The 27,155-nt window shown below is 41.5% G+C and overlaps 1 protein-coding gene across 1 annotated transcript in view; it reads left to right on the top strand.

The window, feature by feature from the left end:
* Positions 1–23,915, top strand: part of depdc1 (DEP domain containing 1) — a 30,252-nt gene extending 6,337 nt beyond the window's left edge. Inside the window, exons 3-12 of the mRNA XM_033028473.1 lie at positions 1,658–1,796; positions 8,215–8,336; positions 10,244–10,374; positions 12,312–12,359; positions 13,751–13,891; positions 14,228–15,262; positions 15,659–15,831; positions 17,988–18,164; positions 18,279–18,464; positions 21,341–23,915. Of these exons, the coding sequence (XP_032884364.1) occupies positions 1,658–1,796; positions 8,215–8,336; positions 10,244–10,374; positions 12,312–12,359; positions 13,751–13,891; positions 14,228–15,262; positions 15,659–15,831; positions 17,988–18,164; positions 18,279–18,464; positions 21,341–21,490 (2,302 nt within the window). The 3' untranslated portion in view covers positions 21,491–23,915. The remainder of the gene's footprint in view (positions 1–1,657; positions 1,797–8,214; positions 8,337–10,243; positions 10,375–12,311; positions 12,360–13,750; positions 13,892–14,227; positions 15,263–15,658; positions 15,832–17,987; positions 18,165–18,278; positions 18,465–21,340) is intronic.
* The last annotated feature ends 3,240 nt before the right edge of the window (positions 23,916–27,155 follow it).

Below are 27,155 nucleotides of genomic sequence, written 5' to 3'. Positions count from 1 at the left end.
TATTTCTCTATTTTTGATAAATGGGGATAAATGTATTGGACTCATAAATGTAATTACCTTGCCTCTGAATCTATTACTGTACGTTCCCCGGTAACTCAGGGCAAAATAGCCCGTTTGCTATCTTGGTTTCGCATATGGCTCTGAGATGCCCTGTGGACTGTATCTGGAAGCCTTTCCCTATTTGTACCTTCATATTGTCACTCAATCCTATCCCTGCATTAGTTGATCTGCTGAGGCTTTAATTGTTCTATTGTTACTTCCAGGCCTGACTGTCTTTATGCTCTCATTGCTATTAGTTGCAAGGTGCAATAATACTCTCCATAAGTGTGATGTCATCTAATACCCAACTGCACAATGTAATTCATCCATCGTCACCTTGTTAACTTATACTGACTTCCATGATGGAATGCCCTGATCTTAAGATGCATGTTTGCAAACCTTTTCATTTCCCAGCCTTTGCAATCTCCTCCAACCTTGCAACTTCATGGAAATGTGCATTCCTAAAATTCTGGTCTCTTCTTTTGTAAAGGCATAGGGCATGGAAACAGGCCCTTCAGCCCAACGTGTTCACACTGGCGAACATGTTCCATCTACACTAATCCCACCTGTCTGCGTTTGGCCCATTTCCCTCCAAACCTATCCATGTACCTGTCTAACTGTTTCTTAAACTTTGCAATAGTCCCTCCTCAACTACCTCCTCTAGCAGCTTGTTCCATACACCCATCACCCTTTGTAAGAAAGTTATCCCTCAGATTCCTATTAAATCTTTTCCCCTTCTCCTTAAACCTATGTCCTTTGGTTCTCTATTCCCCTACTCTGGGCAAGAGACTCTTTGCATCTACCCGATTTATTCCTCCCATGGATTTGTACACCTTATATAAGATCACCCCTCATCCTCCTGCGCTTAAAGGGATAGAGTCCTAGCCTGCTCAACCTCTCCCTATAGCTCAGGCCCCTGAGTACTGGCAACATCCTCGTAAATCCCTTTCCTGCTTGACAACATCTTTCTTATAACATGGTGCCCAAAACTGAACACAATTTTCTAAATGCAACCTCACCAACGTCTTGTATAACTATGACATGACCTCCCAACTTATATACTCTGACTGATGAAGGCCAATGTGCCAAAAGACATTGTGACCACCCTATCTACCTGTGACTACACATTCAAGGAACTATGTACCTGTATTCCTAGGTCCCTCTGCTCTGTAACCAACGCCCTACCGTTTGTAGTGTGGATTCTGCCCTTGTTAGACTTCTCCAAATGCAACCTCACATTTTTTATGAAAAATAAAAGGGACTACAGGTTTTAGGCCTTAATACATTGAAGCATGACTCCAGTAAAGTGGAATCATGCTTCAATGTATTAAGACCTAAAACCTGTAGTCCCTTTCATAAACCTATTTACCTCCTCCTCTAAAACACTCCTTAAAATCTACTTTAACCAGTATTTTAAGTAATGTAACTAATAATAATAATAATAATAATGGATGGGATTTATATAGCGCCTTTCTAATACTCAAGGCGCTTTGAATAATGTAGCTTGATCCTCTGATAATTTTGTTTAAATTGCTGCATGAATGGAGTTTGGCTCATTTATAAAAACTACTTCATTAATGTCTCTCAGAAAATAATATATGAATATACTTTTAAACAGATTCCCAATTATATCACCATTGAAAGTTGTTCCTAGCCATCGTCCATTTTACCAAAAAAATACAACAGGAATGAACAACAAGAAAAATGACTTTTGTACATTATCCAAGACTAATCCCAAGGAGGTTAGAAGTCCTCAGGTATTATTGAGAACTTTTTTTTTGCTGTGTGTTTTGTTAGTGTTGTAATGTTAAGATGCATACACTCAGCACTGGATGTTGCTAATGTACTTTTATTATGTAGAGTCTCATTGAAAACACATAAATTATAATAGATGGTTTTACGTATTTTATTTGGGATTTTTGTATAAACTAGGCACATATGGGCCATCTTGAATTTTCAAAGTACCTCTGCTGTATATGATTGACACATGCATAAGTGTAGATGGGTTGGTTGGTAAGTTTGCTGATAACACCAAGATTGCTAGAGTTGTGGGCAGTGAGTAAGGCTGTCACAGTATACAGCTGGAAAAGGATCAATGATATATCCGAGGACACGAGGAAGCTAGAGAGGAAATTCCTGGAGCCCATGCGGAGCCGTGGACTGGAGGGAGGCTAATTTTGTGCCTCTATGCAAGAAGGCCGCAGGGAAAAGGCTGGGAACTACAAGCCAGTGAGCTTAACATCTGTGATTGGAAAATTACTCGAGTATTCTAAGGAATAGGATATACATGCACTTAGATGGACATAGGCTGATTAGGGTTAGTCAACATGGTTTTGTACATGGGAGGTAGTGTCTCACAAATCTTGAGTTTTTGAAGATGAGACCAAAAAGGTTGTTAAAGGCAGAGCTGCAGACAGTCAGTTATATAGGTAAGAAAAGAGGGGAGTATCGTGCTCTTGAATGTTGCCTTATTGTATTTCTTTGCATATGTCAATGAAGTAAATTAACTTCTCTGAACTAAACTAATTATTTTGTAAAGTAGTACAGTCATGATCGTAGAGGTCCTAATTCTTTAATGAACGGGGATTCCCCTCTTCCATTATAGATGAGGCCCTCACTAGGGTCGTCTCGATATCCCGCAGCTCCGTTCTCGTTTCTCCCCCACCCCCCCATTCATAACAGGGACAGAATTCCCCTTGTCCTTGCCTTCCACCCCATCAGCCGTTGCATACAGAACATATTCCTTCAACATTTTCGCAAATCCCTGGTCAACTCGCTCCTTCCCACCCAAACCACCCCCTCCCCAGGTACTTTCCCCTGCAACCGCAGGAGATGCAACACCTGTACCTCCCCCCTCGACTCCGTCCAAGGACCCCGACAGTCTTTTCAGGAGAGGCAGAGGTTCACTTGCACCTCCTCCAACTTCATCAACTGTATCCGCTGTTCCAGGTGTGGACTCCTATATATCGGCAAGACCAAACGCAGGCTCGGCACTTGTTTAGCTGAACACCTCCGTCTAAACATACCTGATCTCCCCTTTGCTAAACACTTTAACTCCCCCTCCCATTCCCACACTGACCTTTCTTTCCTGGGTCTCGTCCATTGTCAGAGGCCCAGCGCAAATTGGAGGAACAGGACCTCATATTTCGCTTGGGCAGCTTACATCCCATGGGTTTTAGTAAGGCATTTGACAAGGTCCCCCATGGTAGGCTGCTCTGGAAGGTTAGATCCCATGGGATAAAAGGAGAAATAGCTGAATTGATATCAAATTGGCTTCATGGAAGGATGCAACAGGTGATGATGAAAAGTTACCTTTCAGACTGGAAGCCTGTGACTAGTAGTGTGCCTCTGGGTTTGGTGCTGGACCCATTGCTGTTTGTCTTCTATATTAATGATTTGGATGAGCATGTACATGGCATGGTTAGCAAGTTTGCAGATGACACACAAATGAGTGGTATTGTAGATAGTGAAGATGGTTGTCAAATTACAGCAGGATATTGATCGGTAGGGAAGGTGGGCTGTGGAATGGTTGATGGAATTTAATACAGAGAAATGTGAGGTGGTTCATATTGGGAGCAAACAGCGAGATCAGTGTGGAGATTACAAAAATCCTACGGCGGTTTGAGATCGAGAAGGAGGTGGTGCTGAGGCTCTTGAAGAGCATTTAGGCTGATATGTCCCCATGGCCTCATAGAATCTATCCCAGGTTATTGAGGGAGTCAAGAGCGGGGATTTGGCAAGGACTTTTGTTTCTTCTCGGGCCACTGGCGAGGTCCTGGAGGACTGAAGAGTGGCTAATCTTATTACTTTGTTTTAGAAAGGAAGCAGAGAGATTCCAGGGAAATATAGCCTGGTGTGCTTCATATCAGTGGTAGAGAAACTACTGGGGAGAATTCTTTGAAGAGAATGTACTAATTGGGGATAGGCAGTGCGGCTTTGTATGCATCAGGTTGTGTCCGGCTAACTTGATTGAGTTTATTCTAGAAGGTGACAAAGGAGATTGATGAAGATTGGGTGGTGGATGTTGTTTGCGTGGATTTTGATAAGGTCCCTCATGGTAGGCTGATCCAGAAGATTAAGATGCACGGGATTTACGATGACATGGTCATATGGATTCGAAACTGGCCAAGTCACAGAACGCAGTTGATTGTAGGGAAAGGTAGATATTCTGGCTGGAGGTTTATGACCAGTGGTACTCTGCAGGAATCTGAGCTGGAACTTGTCGTATATGATCTCGATGTAGATGGGCTGGTTAGTTTGCTGATGACACCAAAATTGGAGGAGTTTCAGACAGTGAGAAAGGCTGTCGGAAGATACAGTGGGATATAGATCAGCTGCAGAAATGGGCGGAAAAATGGCAGATGGAGTATAACCCGAGCAAGCATGACATGTTGCACTTTGTAAGATTAAATGTAAGGAACGATCATGCAGTTTGCAAGACCCTTAATAGCTTTGACGTGCAGGAGGATTTTGAAGTTCATAGCCTTCTAAAGGTGGCAACATGAGTAGATAGCGTGGTAAAAAAGGCATATGGTATGCTTGCCCATTGCTAGGTGCAATGAATATGAGTCAAGAAACCATGGATACAGCTCTATAGGACTTTGGTTAGGCCACATTTGGAGTATTGCATGCGGTTCTGGTAGCCTCATTGCACGAAAGATGTGGAAGCTTTGGAGAAGGAGCTGAGGAAGTTTACCAGAATGCTGCCTGAATTAGAGGAGCCTGAGGGGAGACTTGATGAAAAGACACAAAATTGAGTGGCAGTCAGAACCTTTTTCCCCAAAGAAGAAATGTTCAATAATGGACGCTATAGTCATAAGTTGAAAGGGGGGGGGGAGTTTAATGAAAATGTTTGGGGTAAGTTTTTATTTTTACTGTGGATGGTGGGGGCCTGGAATGCATTGTCAGGAGTGGTGGGGGAGGCAAATACGATAGTGGTGTTTAAAAGGATTTTAAATAGACAGATGGAAGTGCAGGGAATAAAGGATAGGGATCATGTGCAGGCAGAATAGATCAGTTCTGCTTGGCATCATGTTCAGCACAAACATTGTGCGCAGAAGGGCCCGTTCCTGTGCTGTATTGTTGTGTTCTATGTTTCCGACCTGCCCATGATAAATACCAGTCATCTGATGATCTCTTTAAATTTGGGAAAATGTTATATATAAAAAATAATATGTTGTTCATAACGTGAGGATTTTTGTATAGGAGTAAAGAGGTCCTTCTGCAGTTGTACAGGGTCCTGGTGAGACCACATCTGGAGTATTGTGTGCAGTTTTGGTCTCCTTATTTGAGGAAGGACATCCTTGCTATTGAGGCAGTGTAGCATAGGTTCACAAGGTTAAACCCTGTGATGGCGGGACTGTCATACGAGGAAAGATTGGCATCTTAACTACCCAAGCTAGTTAAGATGCTGCTTGATGATTGCTATAAACCATTTTCTGCTGTAGTTTGGTTTTCTTCCTGTTTGGGTTTGAGAAGTAAACATCTATGTATCATCAATATTACTAAAAGTCTGATCTTGACCACTTCCTGTTGTGTATATTGATTTTAGAAAAAACGCTGCCACTTACGGCTGTGATTTTTGGCCATCTTACTCAGAGTTCCCCCTCCGCTGCGCAGGTCATGAGGATTTTTCCCATCGATGAAAAATAAGGGTTATTAGTGTTTAAGAAAATGTTGAGATTCTCTTTCCTGAAGGCCACGCCCCTTCCGGAGGGACTATAAAACCCGGAAGTGTTGAGTGTCACAATCAGTCTCTGAAAGATGTGGGGAGCGAGAGGGTCATGTCTCTCAGTCTGAGCTGTGAATAACACTGAGCACATGTCCACTAAACTGTGAGTGGTTTTACTGACCTGTCAGTGCCCTTAATGTGGTTTGAAAATATAGTTTGGAAATGCTAAAGCTGTGTTGCCTTTGGTTTGGAAATGGTAAAGCAGTGTAGCCTTTGGTTTGGAAATGCTAAAGCTGTGTTGCCTAATTAAGGTCGCCTTGCCTAATTAAGGTCGCCTTGCCTAATTAAGGTCGCCTTGCCTAATTAAGGTCGCCTTGCCTAATTAAGGTCGCCTTGCCTAATTAAGGTCGCCTTGCCTAATTAAGGTCGCCTTGCCTAATTAAGGTCGCCTTGCCTAATTAAGGTCGCCTTGCCTAATTAAGGTCGCCTTGCCTAATTAAGGTCGCCTTGCTTAATTAAGGTCGCCTTGCCTAATTAAGGTCGCCTTGCCTAATTAAGGTCGCCTTGCCTAATTAAGGTCGCCTTGCCTAATTAAGGTCGCCTTGCCTAATTAAAGTCGCCTTGCCTAATTAAAGTCGCCTTGCCTAATTAAGGTCGCCTTGCCTAATTAAGGTCGCCTTGCCTAATTAAGGTCGCCTTGCCTAATTAAGGTCGCCTTGCCTAATTAAGGTCGCCTTGCCTAATTAAGGTCGCCTTGCCTAATTAAGGTCGCCTTGCCTAATTAAGGTTGCCTTGCCTAATTAAGGTTGCCTTGCCTTCTATATACAGTGGCTTGCAAAAGTATTCACACCCCTTGAACTTTTCCACATTTTGTCACGTAACAACCACAAACGTAAATGTATTTTATTGGGATTTTATGTGATAGACCAACACAAAGTGGCGCATAATTGTGAAGAGGAAGGAAAATGATACATGGTTTTCAAATTTTTTTACAAATAAAAAACTGAAAAGTGTGGCGTGCAAAAGTATTCAGCCCCCTTTTCTCTGATACCCCTAAATAGAATCCAGTGCAACCAATTGCCTTCAGAAGTCACCTAATTAGTAAATAGAGTCCACTTGTGTGTAATCTAATCTCAGTATAAATACAGCTGTTCTGTGAAGGCCTCAGAGGTTTGTTAGAGAACATTAGTGAACAAACAGCATCATGAAGCCCAAGGAACACACCAGACAGGTCAGGAATAAAGTTGTGGAGAAGTTTAAAGCAGGGTTAGGTTATAAAAAAATATCCCAAGCTTTGAACATCTCACGGAGCACTGTTCAATCCATCATCCAAAAATGGAAAGAGTATGGCACAACTACAAACCTACGAAGACATGGCCGTCCACCTAAACTGACAGGCCGGGCAAGGAGAGCATTGATCAGAGAAGCAGCCAAGAGGCCCATGGTAACTGGAGGAGCTGCAGAGATCCACAGCTCAGGTGGGAGAATCTGTCCACAGGACAACTATTAGTCGTGCACTCCACAAATTGGGCCTTTATGGAAGAGTGGCAAGAAGAAAGCCATTGTTGAAAAAAAGCCATAAGAAGTCCCGTTTGCAGTTTTCCACAAGCCATGTGGGGGACACAGCAAACATGTGGAGGAAGGTGCTCTGGTCAGATGAGACCAAAATTGAAGTTTTTGGCCTAAATGCAAAACGCTATGTGTGGCGGAAAACTAACACTGCACATCACCCTGAACACACCATCCCCACTGTGAAACATTGTGGTGGCAGCATCATGCTGTGGGGATGCTTTTCTTCAGCAGGGACAGGGAAGCTGGTCAGAGTTGATGGGAAGATGGATGGAGCCAAATACAGGGCAACCTTGGAAGAAAATCTGTTAGAGTCTGCAAAAGACTTGAGACTGGGGTGGAGATTCACCTTCCAGCAGGACAACGACCCTAAACATACAGCCAGAGCTACAATGGAATGGTTTAGATCAAAGCATATTCATGTGTTAGAATGGCCCAGTCAAAGTCCAGACCTAAATCCAATTGAGAATCTCTGGCAAGACTTGAAAATTGTTGTTCACAGATGCTCTCCATCCAATCTGACTGAGCTTGAGCTATTTTGCAAAGATGAATGGGCAAAAATTTCAGTCTCTAAATGTGCAAAGCTGGTAGAGACATACCCCAAAAGACTTGCAGCTGTAATTGCAGCAAAAGGTGGTTCTACAAAGTATTGACTCAGGGGGGCCAGTCCAAGAATCCATTCGGCCCACAATGTCCATACTAGCCCTCTGGAAACCAGTCCCTTCTGCCCACAACACCCATACTAGCGCTCCAGATAGCCCCCCCCGCCACTGGCCACCAATATTGGAATTGGTGGGGAGGTGGAATATTGCGTTGGGGGACCAGCCCTCCCGCGTGAAACCCAATTAGTTTAGTCTAATTTACCATGTGCTTTTTGTTTTTACGAAATAACTAGTTAAACAGTTTAAGTTTTAAATTTGTATATTTGTTGCAAGGTAAATACCGAGGAATTGGATCAGGAGGTTCCAGTGGTCACTTCTGATGAACACTTGATGCATGTCAGACCAGTTACTCAAAGTGACATTGAAGAAGCTTGGAGAGAAGTTGTTCTTAATCAGTAAGTCATGATGCAATAAAGCAGACAAAACCTAAAATTACAGTCCACTGTGAAATATCTGAAAGGGGATTCTTCATGGTTATGGATATACAAGCTGCTGGAATATTGAGCAAAATATAAAGTACTGGAGGAACAGCAGATCTAGAAGTATCATGATTCAGTCTAAATAAGGCTCCCTTAATGTTGTCTATCCATTCCCTCCCCGGTGCTGCCTGACCCGCTGATTTGCTTCAGCACTTTTTTCGGCTTCCTTCAGCGTTTTGTGCTTCATGGTTATTATTAACTAAAATTGGACCAATACATCTATCAAATATAATTATTTAATCCATTTTATTTGGAGCCAAAGCTTTGCTTTTAGTAATTTATATTAGCTTATTCTCCGTGGTTTGCCATATCTAATTTTGCAGCAATTGTACAATGAAATATGTATACTCTTAAGCTTTATGTAAACCACTTATTTTTCCCATGTAAGCTCGCAAACCTATCTCTAGAAAAGTCCTAGCCAAGTTTATACTGGCATCCTTTAACACTGCAACAGGTGTTGGGGGGGGGGGGGGGGAAGGTTTTGTGTTTTCATTTGGAATTATTCCATTCTAGTTTTCTGCATTTTGCCCCTTTTTATTGACACCAATGCTATTTGCTCTTTAAGTAAACATTTAATCTTGGAGCAGTTCTTGAAATGCCAGTCAAGTACTTTAAAGTTTCTGGCTAGAATTGCAAATCTACCTTTGCACCTTTGCGGTTATGACAGTTAACGCGTAAAGGCTAAACATTAACCCCCACCCGCTTTCTCCCTCACAACTTCCTGCTTCCCCTGTGCCCCACTTGGACTCCCACCTAAATCTCCCCTCCGTGCACACACCCCTCCCCCTCCTACCACTAACTGCAGTTACTCCAACACTTTGTGTCCTTTTGTGTATTAACCAGCAGCTGAAGTTCTTTATTTCTACTATAGAAATATTGACTGTGTTGTCTGTCAGGTGTTTTATGCAGTTGCTGCAGATTGGAAGATAACAACTTTAATCCCACTATTCGAAAGAAGGAAGAGAGAGAAAACAAGGAACTACAGAGTAGTAGGCCTGATATCAATAGTAGCGAGAATAGTCAAACATGGTAATGGAACATTGAGCAAGTCATTCCTGATAAAAGTGCTCAACCTAAAATCCCAACCATCCCCTTGAGTTTTTCAAGTAGTTTTTTGCTCCAGTTTCCAGCATCTTCAGTCTTTTGTCTCTCCTTTGGGCAAGTCAACTTGGAGTAATGAATAGGAGATAATATTTAAAATCTATTTTGAGATTGTAAGTAGCAAAGAGAATATAACAATGATGATATCTGGGATGGTTCAGAGGGTGTATTATGAAAGACCTTAAGTAGGTTGAGCATATTTTCTGGTTTTTTTTAAATAGAATAGATGGATTTTTCAATATTTAGGGTAGGTAGAAAGGGATTGGGAGTTAATAGTGCTGACTATCAGCCATCATGTCTCATTTGTGTTCCGAATTTAGGATATTGAGGATAATTGATGATCTGTTGCAAATAACCTTTGCACCTATGCTCCCCAAAATTTATTTTCCTTTTTTTTATATTCCAAGACCAATCATGTGAATTCTTGCTCTGTAGTCCTGTGTACATTGTATTAAGGAGTGTATCTCGTGCACATTTTTTTATCTGTAAGTATCCGTGAGACTGAAGTATTGAAAGATTTTATAGATTGAAAAAATTCAAACTTATGACGAGTGCTTGAATTAATCAGACTTTGAATTCAAACAAAAAGCAATTAAACTTAATTCTCGTCTATGTTACTCTCACTAATGGATTTAATGAACCAACTGTAGCTCATTCATGTACTTGTGATAGTTGTTAGAATTCCTGATCCAATTTCTGTACTGCAATGTTTTTTGTTTCAGCCTGCAGAAGATATTAGGCTTGGCTTCATTGGATGATGTGTTGGATTTCTCACAAGTCGTTGCTCAGAATATTGTATGCAATGTATGTAACATCAGCAAACATGGGGTTGTTATATTACCAGACAAATCGGGTGAGTCTACTTTCGATTTAGGTTTCTAATGCCATGTGTTACATCCAGAGGATGGCGTGGACCATTTGTAATAAAAAGCTATTGCTTAGTATTTATACAGCAAGCACTAAACTGTCTGGTTTCCCACTTTTTCTAAATATACTTCTAAAATACCTTGGAATTTTTCATTAATCTTATCTGACTATGATATTTTGTGGTCCTACTTGGCCCTCTTAATTTTTTTTTTTTGTATCCTCCCACACATTCTCTGCTCCTGAAGCGCCTTGTCTATTTTCAGTATTCTATATCCAACATAACCTGCCTTTATTTTTAGCAAAACCTTAAGGGCCTGTGCCACCAGCATGCGATTGCATGCGTCTAGCGCGACCAAACGTGGTCATTTGAGGCGTACGGCCTCGCGGGGCCGGTCCCAATTCGAACCGCGGAGGCGTATGGAGTTGTGCGGGGCTGGTCCCGACATCATACTCACCAATCAGCTGGGCAGGAGGCGGGCCGACTGAATTTGGACGTCGGGTGGTGACGTCATCATGCAACGGCACGCCGGGCGGTGATGTCATCGTGCAACGACACGTGTTAGGCGTACGCCGTCAAGACTCTGTGTACGCCCTCAATGCGCCTGCGGGCCGACAAGCCGTTGATGCGCGGGATTTTCGGACAGTGCAAGATTTTTGGAGCCCCGCGCGATGTCGGGACCAGCCCCGCACAACTCCATATGCCTCCACCGATCGAAGTGGGACCGGCCCCACGAGGCCGTACGCCTCAAGCGACCATGTTTGGTCGCGCTAGTCGCATGCCATGCTGGTGGGACAGGCCCTTTAATTCCCTCGGCATCCAGGGTTCCCTAAGCTTGACTTCCTTCCTTTCATTGATGCATGTTGGCCCTGAATTCATTATTTAACTTTGAATTGGATGTGTTGTATTGTTCACTTGTTTGAATTTGGAAATTTACATAAAATGGCAATGTTACAATGCAATTTTTATAACGTTTACAAATATTTACTAACTTTTAAGTAGATTTTTCACACTTTTGGTAATTACTCGGGTGTCCAAAAATATATAAGGTGACAAAAAGCATTGTTCATGGAGCTAGCCGAACTCTGCTATACTGACTAAGATGCCCCATTTAAACTGGTCCCCTTTTACTTGTGTTCAAGAAGGAACTGCAGATGCTGGAAGATCGAAGGTACACAAAATTGCTGGAGAAACTCAGCGGGTGCAGCAGCATCTATGGAGCGAAGGAAATAGGCGACGTTTCGGGCCGAAACCCTTCTTCAGACTGATGACTTTTACTTGAACCCCTTTTACTTGTGGTTGGCCCACATCCCTCTTAACTTTTCCTATCCAAGTACCAGTCCAAATGTCTTTTATGTTATTGTACCTGCCTCAAGTACTTCCTCTGGCAGCTCTCCATATACCCACACCCTCTATGTGAAAAAAGTTGACTTGTGTTCCAATTAAATCTTTCCCCTCTCACTGTAGACCTATGCCCACTAGTTGTTGATTTCCCTATCCGTGAAAAGGGCATTCACCCTATCTATTTACCCCAATTTTATGAATCTCTACAAGATCATACCTTAACCATCCGCCCTCCAAAGAATAAAGTCCTAGCCTTCCTAACTTCGCCCTTTAGCTCAGACCATTGGATCCTGGCTCTACAGTTTTTCCAACATGTTGTCTTTCATTAACTTGATACTCCAAGTGTGGCCCACCTATGTCTTTTACAATTAGTTTGTGCATTTAATAGTGAATTTCAGTGAATTTTCTACTGTAAGAGTAATTTCTATCGTGAAGAATTTAGAATAATGATATACCATTGCATTTGTGGACTCAATTTTAGCAAATTACAAATTGTATTTAGAGTGTTGGTATGCCAGTCTGCAGTGGGTAATTAATGTCAAAATGTTGTATATGTTCTTAAATGCCTTTTTTTGTTGCAGAAGATCTACCTCATTGGGTCCTGTCTGCTATGAAGTGCCTAGCAAATTGTAAGTCAATAATCTGCAAAAAGGATTAATGGCAATAACTTATCAGAATTGGTACAAAGTTGTTCTTTCTAGCAATTAAAAATGTGCGATTGTGATGAATATTAGAAAGTGGGAAGTGGATAGTAAACAAATTGTGATGGGAAGGATAAGAAAGGTTGATAGCTGGTAAGATGAGAACAAGGACAGTGAATGTATGAAATGATTTTCTTACTGTAAAGGAGATAAGATGTGTTGGTGGAGTATATGTGCGTAAGCAAGAGCATAATGATAAGGAAATGGGGAAGACCAATTGCAGTGGTGGTAAGTTGATATTGTCAAGAGGGAAGATTGTAGCACAGAATATTAAGAGGGTAGTCTCGTGTAGAGAAGGAAAGATAACTGGTGGATCAGCCAAATGAGGATGGTGCGGACAGAAAGCCATTGTGTATGGATATGGATGTGTGTGAGAAGGATAATCGAGTGCGACCTGAGGATTTATGTAGAGGGAAAAAAATGGAAAGGTAGTCTGTCCAAGATGACATGGAATTGAGAGAAAAACATTGAAGACAATAGTTCTTGTGAGATGTTGAAATGTTCTTGTTGGGGTAATTAAGGTGAAGTAAAAAATTGCACCCTTTGCTTGGGATCTTTAATTCGATTTTCCTGAATGTCCAATCTTGGCAACGCTATGAAGATTAGATACTCTTCATCTATTCCATTCATCATACCATCAGAATGAATATTAAAATGTGCTATCAAACATGTTTTGGAGAATGTTCTGCACCTTAGTATCCGGATACAATATGAAATTGTGCTGAAATGAAATTTAGATATAATCTGATTTATATGATAATAGTTTCAATGAAACATCTGACGTTTTGATCTGAAGAGACGAGGCTGGAGTAACTCAGCTGGTCAGGCAGCATCTCTGGAGAAAAGGAATAGGTGATGTTTCTGTTCAAAACCCTTCATCAGACTGAGTCTGGGGAAAGGGGAATGAGAGATATAGATGGTACTTAGAAGAAATGAATTGAAGATATGCAAAAAGCAATGATGGTCAAGGAAATGTGGGGCACACTAGGCCATTGTTGGCTATGAAATAAGTGTTAACGAGTTATACAGACAGGAACTCAACAGGATGACAGTAACACTGGTATGAAGACTAGTGTGAGGGTGCGATGGAGAGAGGGATGCAAGGGTCACGAAGTTGAATAAATCAATATTTTTTGATGAATATTGTTTAATTGGGAAATTTACTTGTCCATTTTATTATTAGAAATTTGACTTTTTCGAAGTTGGTTTCCATTTCAATTTTTTTTTTTTTTTTAGATCCTGGGAAGAATTTTGACCTTGTTAATTCCTGTGCAATGTTGTATTAATGCTTTCTGTTGCTATTTATGACTTTAATTTAGGGCCCCGTCACAATGACCTGAATCAGGCAACTTACCCTGGTTTTGAGCGAGATGTATTTAAAACGGTTGCAGATTATTTTCTAAATCTTCCCGAACCGCTACTTACATTTGAACATTATGAACTCTTTGTGAATATACTAGGTAGGTACTTGAAAACAAAAATAATCATCACACTCAAACAGACTGTAACACTGATGGTTATGCTACTGGTATATGTCTCCTTACAAAGGACTTATTGTGGCTGGCTAAAATTTCATTAGTATACAATTAATTTAATGATTTTGCAAATGCCTTTGAGATGTATTTTAAATGTTATAGCCGTTTGTACATGTTCCTCTCACATTTTTTTCAACCTCCTGTGCTTTTAATGTTCCAAATGCATTTTGCAATGTTCATGCATTTTGTTGTCTTTGCTGCACTCTTACTGCTTAGTGTTTTTTTGCACTTTGTATTAAATCTCTTTTGGTTTTCTGCTAGTTTTGTGTGGCTATATCATGATCTCCAATAAACAACAAGGAAAGCGCAAGATCTTGGATGAACTTGGCTGTCCACAGCCAGCAAAATCACAGTACCTGAACAGCCATAAAAACTCTTTCAAATCAACAGAGTGTCTGTTACTCAGCTTAATTCGCAAAGACATTTCAGAAAAACCAACACAGCAACAGAAGGAAATCGGTATTACTGAGCATAAACTATTTCGAAATGAGCATTACCTTCAAAAAGGATGTGCTAGACGTCTAAACCAACATGCAAAAACCTATAAGGAAACTGATATCAAAGACCAGCTATTAGGAGGAAGCTGTCAAAACCTATCTCATTTAAAAAATGATCACATACAACGCTGTCCAATCATGTCAAGACACTACTCAGTAGGGCACATTGCAAGTGGAGAGAAACTACACCAGCCACTGAGCCATGTTGACCTGAATGTGGCAAGGCAACAAAATGATACTGAGCCGCATCATAATCAGAGCATCCAGACCCTCATTAGTGGTAGACCTAAATCAGAATCATTGTCAAATCTTTATCTGGAAAGTGCGAAACAACAAATTTCCAATTATACGTCCAAGTGTAACTCAGTATTGACTTTGGCTGAATCCAGAAATGAACCTTGGACTAATTATACAAATCAAGAATTGCTCAATGGAAAATCAACCAATTCAATCAACCAAAAATCAGTTCAGGGACATGATCAACAGAATCAAGATTCGCAGTTTGGAAGTTTGCATTTTATGAATGCTAATTGTCACAAATTAAATACAGCAAGTAACTGTAAAATATCCAAAGATGTGGGCAGCTGTTTTAATATAAATGCTCCAATTGCTGAAGTTACCATGAAACCCTATTGTTCGCCTCAGCTAGGATTAAGACGACCAAACACATTTAGTTTGGCTAACACAGAGGGAACAGGACATCTAACTTCAGATGGAGCTATGTTTCAGTGTTACAAATGTACTGTGGATGGATCTGAGAATCACTCTTCAAAAGGTTGCCACTCAACCTCTGCACAAAGTAAGGTTAATGCTTGATACTGCATGCATTGCTTGTTATGTTTGTTTGAGCTTCTGTTTTTTGTCATGTCCTTTCAAAGGTCAAATATTAAGGAAGTTGTGCATTTTCAATATGGCAAATGGATATTTAACACAATTCCCTGATGCTGACAGCAAAAATGGACATGTTACCCATAATCTCTTGTAATCAATGTATTTGCTGAGTAAACAGATTTAATATTTGCAGTTGAATACTGTGATAATTATTGTTAAAATATATTTTTCCAATATGTGCATTAAATCAGCATGTTAAAATATTCAAATTTAAGGTTTTGAAATAATTATCTGTACCTTTATGAGTAATATTTCAATTAAATGAGAATTGGGAAGAATAAATTGATTCCATCCAATATCACAGGTTTACTGCAACCACATCTGCAGCAGGTTGCTATAGAGGCTCTTCAAGTATGTTGCCTCCTTTTGCCTCCACCCAATCGTAGAAAACTGCAACTACTTATGCGCATGATATCTCGTATTAGTCAGAATGGTGATATGCCTCAGCTTCATGATGCAATGGGAACAAGGATGTTGGTAAGTGGCTACTTCTCAAATAAATGTTGTGGTACTAAGCTGAATTTAACTAAATTGTAATGCTTCAAACAGGCAGTAACTTGAAAAAAAAAAACAATGCTTTCTACTCATGGAAGGAAATCATACACACCCAGTCTTGACGTTGATGATTTGTAGATCAGACTCAGCCAACCGTTAATAAAGTTACTTCTGTTAATATTTAATTGCAGTTGCCACTGTACTCACAGAAACAGCAGCCCCATTTGTACCATTATGATTACGTTTTTCTCTTGCACTAGCCACATTTCTGACTATTGTGCACAATTACTTGATTATTGCTACATTTGATTCTGTGGGAATTGAAATCACCTGCTTCTTTTAAGTTTCTTCCATATTATGGAAAATTGAGAGAACTCTTCTTTAAAAAGAAGGGTCTTGACCCGAAACGTTGCCTATTTCCTTTGCTCCATAGATGCTGCCTCATCCGTTGAGTTTCTCCAACATTTGTCTACCTTTGAGGTAACTTGTAATCCCTTTTTCCAGTTAGTGTTTTTGTTTTTGGCTCTTGTAAGGTTGAATCTTTGGATACATTCTGCTGATGGGTATGCCTTGAGCTTTTGAATTCTGTATTCGTAAGGGGTAATGTAAGAAGAAACTAGTGATTATAAGGTGAGAAATGTTATTTTCAATGGGTCATGCCTTACAACATCCTGTAAATTAGCATTTTACTGGTTAAAATCTTATCTTGACTAGATAGGAAAGTGCACTTTTTCATTTGAGGACATTTTCTCTCCATTGAAGATGTACTTGATGTGTATGAATCTCGCATAGCAAATGCCATCATACATCAGATTTATTTTAAAAGCTATTTGTAATGAAATCTAAATTCTAAAAGATCTTTATGTGAAAGCCATTTTAATTTCCAGTTTAACCCTGAATTTATAATTCCAATACCATGTATTATTTATGAAAGCAAACATTTTTATATCCAATCTTCCATGACGCCCTCCTGCCAAAGAACGTTATCTAATGGCGATAAAATAGCTAATTTACAAAGTTATTTTTCAAGTTGGCCCTTATCACTTATTTCTGTCCACCATCTATTTCCCAATGAAAAGACATAATTTCCCATCCCCACCAACAAACAACGGCCTTGACCCGAAACATCACCTATCCATGTTCTCCAGAGATGCTGCCTGATGCCGCTGAGTTACTCCAACAATTGGTCCTTTTGTGTATTAACCAGCATGTGCAGTTCCGTTTTCTTATTTGTAGGTTAATTGGCTTCTGTAAATTGTCCATAGAGTATAGGATAGAACTGGTGTATGGGTGATCACTGGTGTTACATTTCTAATCTAAACTAAATTAATCCTGTAGGGCTGTTTTATTCCTCAAGTTTCACCAGTGCTGCATCCAGGAGTAAAATATTTTGCATTTCATTTGATTTGTATAAATGGAATGTAGGCAAGACTTGCAATCATTCTCTTCACTAATTGGCCTAATAATTTCCAGTCGGAATTCATGTAAACTTCGTCCCATTACCACAACGGGGTCTAGTAGTCCACTGAAACTGATTTGATTGGCATCTATGAAGAATTACCATTTGAGTGATGCAGAGGTGAGCTGTATTGCGATATTGGAATGTTATTCTGCCTGCGGAATGGAAAATAACTGTGGGAGGGCGCTGTCCTCTTGGGAGAGGGTTGGTCGGGTTCGGACTTTGTTCCTTGTACGGCAGGAAGCTGAGGTCTGATCTTGGAACTTAGAAAAACATGAATGGAATAGATTGATGAATGCACAGTCTTTTTCACAGGGTAGGGGAATCAAGATCTATCTGGCATCCATTTAAGGAAAATGTGGGTAAGGTTTTTATAGAAACTCAAAGGACAATATTTTCACACGGTTTGGATATATAGAAATAACTGTCAAAGGACTATTTGCGGCAGGTACGATAACAACAATTAAGACACCTGGAGAGGAACAAGGATAGGAAAGTTTCAGACAGATATGGGGCAAACACTAGCAAATGTGAATAGCTTAGATGGGGCATTTTGTTAGGCAAAGACTAGTTGGGCCGAAGGGCTAGTTTCTCTGCTGTATGACTGAAGAGGAAAAATAAAAAATGAAAGAGCAGAATTTGTGTCTTATTTCTTCACTGTTAATGTTTCACTTTACAGATGGTTCACACTTTTTCACATTGTATATTACGTTCCAAGAAAGATGATGATCTTAATGAACTACTAGGTACACGGCTTGTTTCTTTTATACTGGATCACCATCAAGAGATTCTGCAAGTACCATCTTACCTGCAAAATGCTGTGGAAGATCACATCAATCATCTCCAAAAAGTTCAGGTATGCTATATGTGTAGCAAATAAATTATTTTGAAACACGGCAACAATTCAATATCTGTTTAAACTGAATGTAATATAAAAGTGCATTATTAATTTATTCTCATTGCATTTCAGATTAGGTATCCATACACAGACATAAATTCTCCAGCCCCAATGTATTCATTCTGCCAACAGATAAGCAGTAAAGAATTTGAAGAGCAAAAGGTTACTGTATCTGAGTTTGCCATAACTGAGCTATTGGAAAATATTGTGGAAGACAAGATATTATCAGTTAAAGACAAGAGGAAAAAACTTAAACAAGTAAGCAAATGAAGTACTTTTTAAGCTGTCTTTTCATTAGGAAATGGAGGGCTGGGCAGAAATAATTGCACCAATAGGGACCAACTTGAAAAATGACAGTGAGCTGTTTTTCGTCTTGCAGATAAAGGCACTTATCTGGTGTATTTATCTGGGACCTGGACTTCCTGGCACCGGCTTGCAGCTTGAGGCTTCTCACAGAAAAAGGCCACAGGCCCTGCAGATGCTTTATTTTAGCTCGATTTTGGCCAGGATTTACAGAAGCAGACGGAATTCATAATATGCCTTCCAATCATGCCTGATGAGGAAGCACCTTGCCACAATTGGGGCAAGATGTGCTGCAACAGCATTCATTCCTCCTTCAGAAGCCAATTGTAATGGTTACAGTTTGAACGCCTTCGTATGGTAAACCAAATAGTGAAATACCATTGCAGGTGCTTTGTCTTACTCTTGAAATTACAGGATTCATGCTGGGATGGGTAACCAATGATGGCACAGAAAAATGTCAGTATATTGCCATTAGAGTGAATGGCAAGGTTGGCAGTGGTAGGATAGCTGTCCTCAAAGCACTTCTCAGTGAACACCGATGCAAAGTACTCGTTTAGTATCTCACCTACATCCTCTGACTCCAAGCATAGATTCTTTCCTTTATCTGTAACCTTCTCCTTGGTCACCCTCATGGTTTTTAATGTACTTATAAAAAGTATTGCAATTTTCCTTAATCAGACTCGCCAGTGACATTTCATGGCCCATTTTGACCCTTCCAGTTGTCTGCTTGAGTTTGTTCCTATTGCTTTATATTCATCCATCTTAAACCTGACATCCGCTTCTTTTTTCTTCCTTACCAAGTTTACAACTTCCTTGGGCATCCATGGTTCCATTAACTGCTGTCCTTAGCCCTCCTTGGGTAACCATTGAACGACTCAATGCAAGTTACGCTGTTAACCTCAATTCAGTACATCCCCCTGGCCCATTGTTTTCCAGCCTTTCCCTTTTAGAAGAGCTGAATAGTATGTGGAGGATAAAGACCAGCAAAAATTACTGCAATTGTGATTTTGAAGGCTGCTTTTAAAGGAATGCCCCCTACCCCCCACCTATCCGGACCTGTTTATTCCAGAACTGAGCTAGTTTGCAATTCTATCATGCTGCTTTTCTGGGTAGATTAGGTTGATGCACTGAACATGCTCATCTGGAGACCTTGTCCAGCTCATAGGGGTGGCACAGCAGTGGAGATGCTGCTTTAGTGCCAGAGACCCTGGTTCGATCCTGACTCTAGGTGCTGTCTAGATGGAGTAAGTATGTTCCCCCTGAGACTGCGTGGGTTTTCTCTGGGTGTTCAGTTTCCCCTTGCATTCCAAAGACATGCAGATTTGTAGATTACTTGGCTTCTGTAATATTTTTTTTCCCCTAGGATGTGGGGTGGAACTAGTGCATAGGTGGTTGGCGTGGACTCGGTGGGCCAAAAGGGCCTGTTTTCACTATCTCTATATCGCTAAACAAAACTAAATCTCTATAACCCTCCACTTGTCCTCATTGCCATGCCCTAATTAACAACCTGAGGTATCCAAGCAATCGGAGTTGATGCTTGAGGAGATGGTTTAATCAGCTTCCACTCACTGACTCATTTTCATTTTTGTTTCATCGCTATTGTTGAATTGGTGTGTGTAAGGGTTGGAAATCCAACTTAAATGAAAGGAAACCAAGTGGCAAAAGGTGGACCTTGGCAACACGTAAATGTCAGTATAATGACGGTATAACATATTTTCCTACCTCTTTTAAGTCACTGGAAAGCGGCCAAGTTGCAAAACGAGGATTTATCCTGCTTCATATTTTCCACCCAGAATGGAACAGTGAACACTATCCAAGTTCCACAGATAAAAATAAGTTGGCTTGTATGCAATAAAATTGGAGTCTGTAAATATATTGAACATAAATTTATTTGTGGATCCATATGCCTCTTGCAGTGAGTACAACCATCTTCAAAGTCGGTCAATTTTATTCTTCACATGCACCAAGGTGCAGTGAATGAATTTGCCAGCAGCGATACAATTAAAAAGAATTCACAATAAGATTCAACACAAACATCCACCTCAGCATTCTTCACTGTGGTGGAAGGCACAAGGTTCAGCCAATCCTCCTCCTTTGTTCAATGGTTGTCGGGGCCATGAACCCTCCGTAGTCACTGCTACGGACGGCCGGATGTACAGCCCCTCGTTGGGATGATTGAAACTTCGAAGTTGGGACAGTCAAACACACTCCGCAGTTTGGAGGTCCCGAATCGGCGTTTTATTACCGGAGGTCGGAGCTCTTCTCTGGCATCCCAAGCTCCGGAAGGTAAGTTCACGCGGCGTCCGCGGCTAAAAGCTCCGCAAACCTCTGCTTCAGGATGTAACTGTCCGCGGGCCAGTGATCGGAGCACTCTAGCGACCCCCCGGCAAGGGCTCGCCCACTCAGCGATGGAAAGTCCACGCTGCGCCCGCTGTTGTAGCCCGACTCCAGAAAAAGCCGCTCCAATCCATGCTGTTAGGCTGCAAGGGAGTCGACATGGAAAAGTCACCTCCTTCGAGGAGGCGACCAAAAGCGGTTCTCCCCCTTTCCCCTCCCCACCAACCGCCGCACAAGACACACTAAGGGACACCCAAAACAAACACTTAGACAAACCAAAAAAAAACAAAAAACAGTCGAAATAACGGATATGCTGCTGGCAGGGCAGCCGACTCGCAGCACCCCCACCAAGTTTAATCTTGGTTTTGTACATGTGACATAAACAATAGCAAATGTTAAATTGTCTTTTTACTATAGGACAAATCTTAGTCAAATATACTAACAATTGTTTGCCTATTAATTCTATTTTACTGAACATGTTAATTGTCCTGCAGTTCCAAAAAGAATATCCGGAAATCTATCAAGATCACTTCCCCACCTCTGAGTGCGAGAACAAACTCTTCCAGAATAAACCCAAGATCAAGCCACCATTGCTGATTACAATGAAGAAACATCTTCAGAAAAGACAGAACCTCAGGAGTTGAATAAAACATCAGTTCAGAATTTTAACATTATTTAAGTCTATTTGCACAATTTCTAAATTCTGTGAGCCAACCATATGAAGAAGATTTCTGTACATAGAAAAATCAGATACATTGAAATTCTGGTCATCGTAAATATCGAAGATTTTCAGACTGTTTAATTATTATTTTTTTATTTATGTTCCACTATAGATGAACTACTAGGTATATCTATTTAAAACATTTAGGGTTTCCTCCTGCAAAATATTTATTCTGCAGTGTTTCAGGATTATTTTGAAATAAAAATTGTGTATTTAATATAACATCAGTCCATCAACATATTACATGCCTTTTGCCTTGTAGACAACGTCAATCATACAGCACAGAAACAGGCCCTTCGGCCCAATTTTTCTGTGCCGACTGAGATGCCCTATTAAAACAGGCTCTGCTTGTGTTTGGCTCGTATCCTTTTAAACCTTTCCTATTAATTTACTGTTGAAATCTGTTAAAGGTTGGTATCGTACTTGCTTCAACTACCTCCTCTGACAGATTGTTCCACATACCCATCACCCTTTGTGTTCCTATTAAATCTTTCCACCGTCACCTTAAACCTATGTACCAATGTCCTTTAGTTCTTGATTCCCCTACCCTACTTGATTCCCCTACTAAAAGATTATCTGAATCTGCCCTGTCTATTCCCCCTGTGATCTTAGACACCTTCCTAAGATCACCCATTGTCCTTCTCCACTGCAAGGACATTCCTAGCCTGTCTGACCTCTCCCTGTAGGTCAGGCCCTCGAGCCTTGGTAACATCCTCGTAAATCTTCTCTGCACTCTTTCCAGCTTATGAGCATCCACTGAACAACGGTCATGCTATTCATTATGAAAGTTCTGACCTAGTTTGAGTTCCCAAAATATAATACCTTGCATATATCTGAATTAACCATTCCTCAACCCACTTGTCCAACTGATCAAGAGCCTGCAGTAATTTTTTATAACCATCTTCGCTATCTATTATACCACCTCTTATGTTATCTGCAAACTTACTAATCATGCGTCCTACATTTGCATCTAAAGCGTTGGTAAGTCTGATTAAAGCCTTGATGAAACTGAATGACAGAAATGGGTATTGTTAAAGTATGTTGCACAATTTTTAATGTTTTAAATTTGAAATTAATAACCTACCAAAAGTTATAATTATTGTTATAGATATACCATGAGGGAAATGTTTGACTCATTCTAGTTGTAATATTGTAGTCCTTGTATATAACTGATCGAATTTAAATGAGGATTGCTAAAGTTAATTAATTTTATCCATTTAAAAAAAGAAATGTTTAGCCAACTTCCTGGTAGATTTCCATCACTGCCTCTCTTGATTGTTTTTGTGTGCTTTTGTTGAGTTGAGCAGATAGTTCTAGCTTAATAGATGCTTAATCAGATTTCTCTAATTGGAAATTGAATTATCTTCAATAGTAATGCTTTAACCTAGAATTATTGTGGTAATTCTTTCAAAACCTTATGATACACACTATGATACAAAATGTTCTAAATTAAAGACAACGAAAGTTGAAGACATACTTGAGGCATGAGTGTGCAAACAAATGCCCGAGTAGCCAAAACCCCTATTCCGCCTGGCAGTAGTAGGTAAAATAGAGCAATTTTCATGCTGCTTCATTTATTCAGCTTGTGTGATGTCACTTGTAACATATTGCAACCACTATGCCAATTTCCAAAACTTAGCTGATGGTTGTTCACCTTGTTCTGTTTGATAGGTACATGTGCCTTGCAGTAAATGTCACAACACACTATCTCTTCCGTCCGAAATGAGTTTAAAAACAGTGGATTAAATTTGTAAAGGCTGAAACGTATAACACAAGATATTAACACCTCATAGAAGGTAACTGGAAATAGATTGGTTACCCGTGTTATACGAAATAATTTCAATCATTCTGAAAACAAATCCATATTTTAATCCATACACAACTGCTTGAACGAAATACATTTGCAGGTCATGGAGAGATTGGCAAAATGGGACTCATTGGATTCCTTTACAGGTAGGAAGTGGCCCAATGAACTGGATTCCCTCATTCCGTGTTGTGCATAAAGTGTTAACTAGTAAGTTTGTTTTATTGAGTTATCCAAACAGACATTGACCATGCTCATGTATGTTTGGGTGCAGTCAATTATCTTGTATACCATCTTCCTAGAAAGGTGTGTTATTATAAAATCTTAATGCAGAAAAGGGCCATTCAACTCATTACCATATACCATCTCATTTTTTAAATGACATTGTTTAGCATTGCAAATTGTTTTTTTTCCTGTAATCCTACATGTATATGTCTGATGGTCTTTTCAAAAGTAATGAGGGAATTAGATTCCACCACCTTTCAGGAAGTATTTTCTGAGTCTTTTCTAGGTCTATTGGAAATAAATTTAAATTTCCCCCCTGGCTCTTGGTAGTTACTATTTTACTTTGGAGTCACATGAGTGACTACGTGAAGAAGCCCGCCAGGCGCATGCGTGTCATTGCGCTACACGCATTGTAACTCGTCATTGTCGGTAGGAAGGAAGTTCCTCCCGAACGGCAGGGTTTCGAACCTGCAACAGTAAGGTAAGGGAACATCGTTCTATACTTACCTTTTTACTACAGAAGGCTATGAAAGCTGGCGGGGGAGGAGTCTGCAAGCAGCAGGCAGCCAGCAATGGCCAGTGGCACGACAGTCTCCCTTAGCGGGAGTCCGTGCGAATTCAGCTCCGGTAGAGAACGCCGACAAGGGAGCCTCCGGAGCCGTCAGTCCGACAAACTCGGACAACAGCCCCAAGGACCGACGCAACAGGGGTCTGTGGGCTGCGGAAATCACAGCGGGAGGAAGGACGTTCCTCCCGAACGGCAGGTTGAAAACCAGCAACAACAGGTAAGAGATTTCCTTACCTTTTTCTTGATTGCAGGAAGGCTCCCGAGCTGCCGCTGAACAGCAGCAGGCAGCCAGCAACGGACGTCGGCACCACTATCTCCCATAACGGGAGCGAGTGCCAAACTTCACCCCAAACAGGTGGAGGAAATCGGAGCCAACAACCCACAAAGACAGTGGGTTGTATTTGTGCTCTGTCCCCTTTTTTAATATTAGGGGACAAAAGGAGATTGCGCTCCTGCCGTGGCTAAGCCAGGTGGAGTAAGCGCAACAGGGGACTACAGCTGCGGCCGGAGTCGGCTCCCGTAATGGGAATAGCTGTGCCCGACTCTCGCTCCCGCACCGGGCCGGGCGGGAGAGGGAGCAAAACTAATGTTTCCCCGCGCTAGGTCTGTACAGGAGGGGAAGCTGGACAACGGAGTGTCCACAGTGCTGCTAGTGAAGCTGGCTGGGGGAGACAGCAGAGTCACAGGCAGCCGGCAGCAGCAGCCAAAGGCACGTTTATCTCCCGTTATAAGGAGAGCAGTGCCGACTTTTGGTCCCGCGCGGGCCAGAACACCACGGCCGGGCGGGAGACCATTCAAATGGGGCCGTTGACTTTGACAGTCATTAACGGCAGCAGACGGGTTAGAATGACGCTCACCCGTAGCAATGGACCTGCAGGTAAGAGCTGCGGTCTTTTTTTTGCATTTCTATGCTGATTGCAGGTGCAGAAAAAACGGGCTGCGACAAAGCTGGTGGCTAGATGGAATCAGCTGTGCACAGATGTCCTCCACACCGGCCATATCCACTCCACGGAAGGACAATAAGGACAAAGCTGGAGAAGGAGGACCGTGGAGCAGCGGGCAGCCAGCGGCACTTGGATCACCCGTAGTGGGATCAGCTGTGCCCGATGTCGCCTCCGCACCGGCCAGATCCACGCGGCCGGGCGGAGAGGCTAGACACAAAACAAACAAGGTCGTGGACTCGGAGGAGTCCGACTTTGAATCACCGCCGGCGGCCAGCGCCCGAGAGCGCTGGAGCAGGAAGAAGCGGTGTATGGAGCTTTGCTCCAACGTGACAGACTCCGGGACATGGAGTCGGGTCACTGTGGGCCCTATGATAACCCACAGCAGTACCTCTTTGAGGGCTGCACAGTGCTTCTACCTCATCAGAGGGAAACACTGTGGGTCAGTTCTGGGCTGACCTGGAAGAGGGGTCCGCAGAAGAAAGCGTGCAAGGGGTGCAGGAACAAGAGAACCTACTGGAACCTAGCACCCCCACGCACCCACCAGCAAAACTGGTGAAAGCTCGAAGGACCGGTACTCAAAAACATGAGTCTTTTAGGCCATGGCCCAGACCGGCCTTCTCGGAAGATGCGGGACCTCCAACGCCAACCAAACCGTAAATCCAGACCCCAGCGCTACAACAGCGAAGAACCTACAAAAAGGTAAACCTGCCACTGGTAACTATGGAGGTAGGTGGGTCTGGTTCCCTACAAACAGTGGGCATGGAGATTGGGTGGAGATAACACTCTCTTCTGAATGCATGGAGCATGATAACAACCGATATCTACATCTGAAGCAGTATCCACGGATATACAACAAAGTTTATACACAAGTACAGCCCTCCAGTTCAACATATACTGAACCGAATGTTCGTGCATTCTGATAAAGGAAATCAAAAGCGCAAGCTGAACTGAAGCGGCTTTACATAAAAGGTGTAATTGAGAAAACTCAACATGAACCATTAAAATTCGTGTCCAATATATAAACAAAAAGATGATGGTCATCGCATCATCATAGATCTAACAAAATAGATACCTTTGTTACTGCTTAACAATTAATTCCCAAAGGTTACTTCAATGGCCAGCATCATTTTAAAAGATGCTTACTATTCAGTGCCTATACGAGGTGACCACAGACGTTACTTAAATTCAACTGGATGGGACAACTCTAGCAGTATAAAGCACTGCCAAATGGGTTATCATCAGCCCAGGCTGTTCACAAAAAAATTTGAAACCAGCCCAAGCGTTTCTACGGAAACGTATACACATGGTCATGGCATATTTAGATGACATACTCATTATGTGCAAAAACTTTGGAATTGGCAAAACAAACTAACAGCCACAAAAAAGTTATTTGGGGAACTGGGATTCATTTCATCCAGTTAAATCTAAACTAACGTCTCCCACTACTATGGTCTACCTGGGGTTTCACCATTGACTCAGTTCACATGTCGGTGACTCTGCCTAAGGGAAAGGCTACAGATTTAATAGAGGCTTATAAAAACCTCACTGACATCAGCAAACCATCCATCAGATTGGTAGCCAAAGTAATTGGCATAATGATGGCTGCCTTTCCAGCCACACAATTTGGACCTCTACATTACCAAAACATACAGAGAGCAAAAAACAAGCACTCTAAATTATGCAGGTCACTTTGACAGATCTGTGAAACTATCAATCAGGCTAAAATGGAACTAAAATGGTGGATAGATAACTCTGGCCTTGTTCCTATCCAAGCATTGTCAGTAACCTTTTCCATGGTACTACAAACTGATGCCAGTACAATTGGTGCGGAGCCACCAATACCACCGTGGTAGCATACATTAACCACAGGGTGGAAACAAATCGACATCATGTGACAATCTGGCCATACAAATTGGCAATGGTGTCTCCAGAAAGATATTTGGATATCAACCACTTATCTACCAGGAAGACTAAATTCAGTGGCAGACACCAGGTCCCAGTTATCAAGTTATGTTACACAGGAACCAGACCCTGGGGCAGTGGCGAC

Source organism: Amblyraja radiata, chromosome 10 (genome assembly GCF_010909765.2).
Source record: "Amblyraja radiata isolate CabotCenter1 chromosome 10, sAmbRad1.1.pri, whole genome shotgun sequence".
Classification (NCBI taxonomy): Eukaryota; Metazoa; Chordata; class Chondrichthyes; order Rajiformes; family Rajidae; genus Amblyraja; species Amblyraja radiata.
The sequence above is the reverse complement of the archived record's forward strand: the minus strand, read 5'-3'. Positions and strand labels throughout refer to the sequence as shown.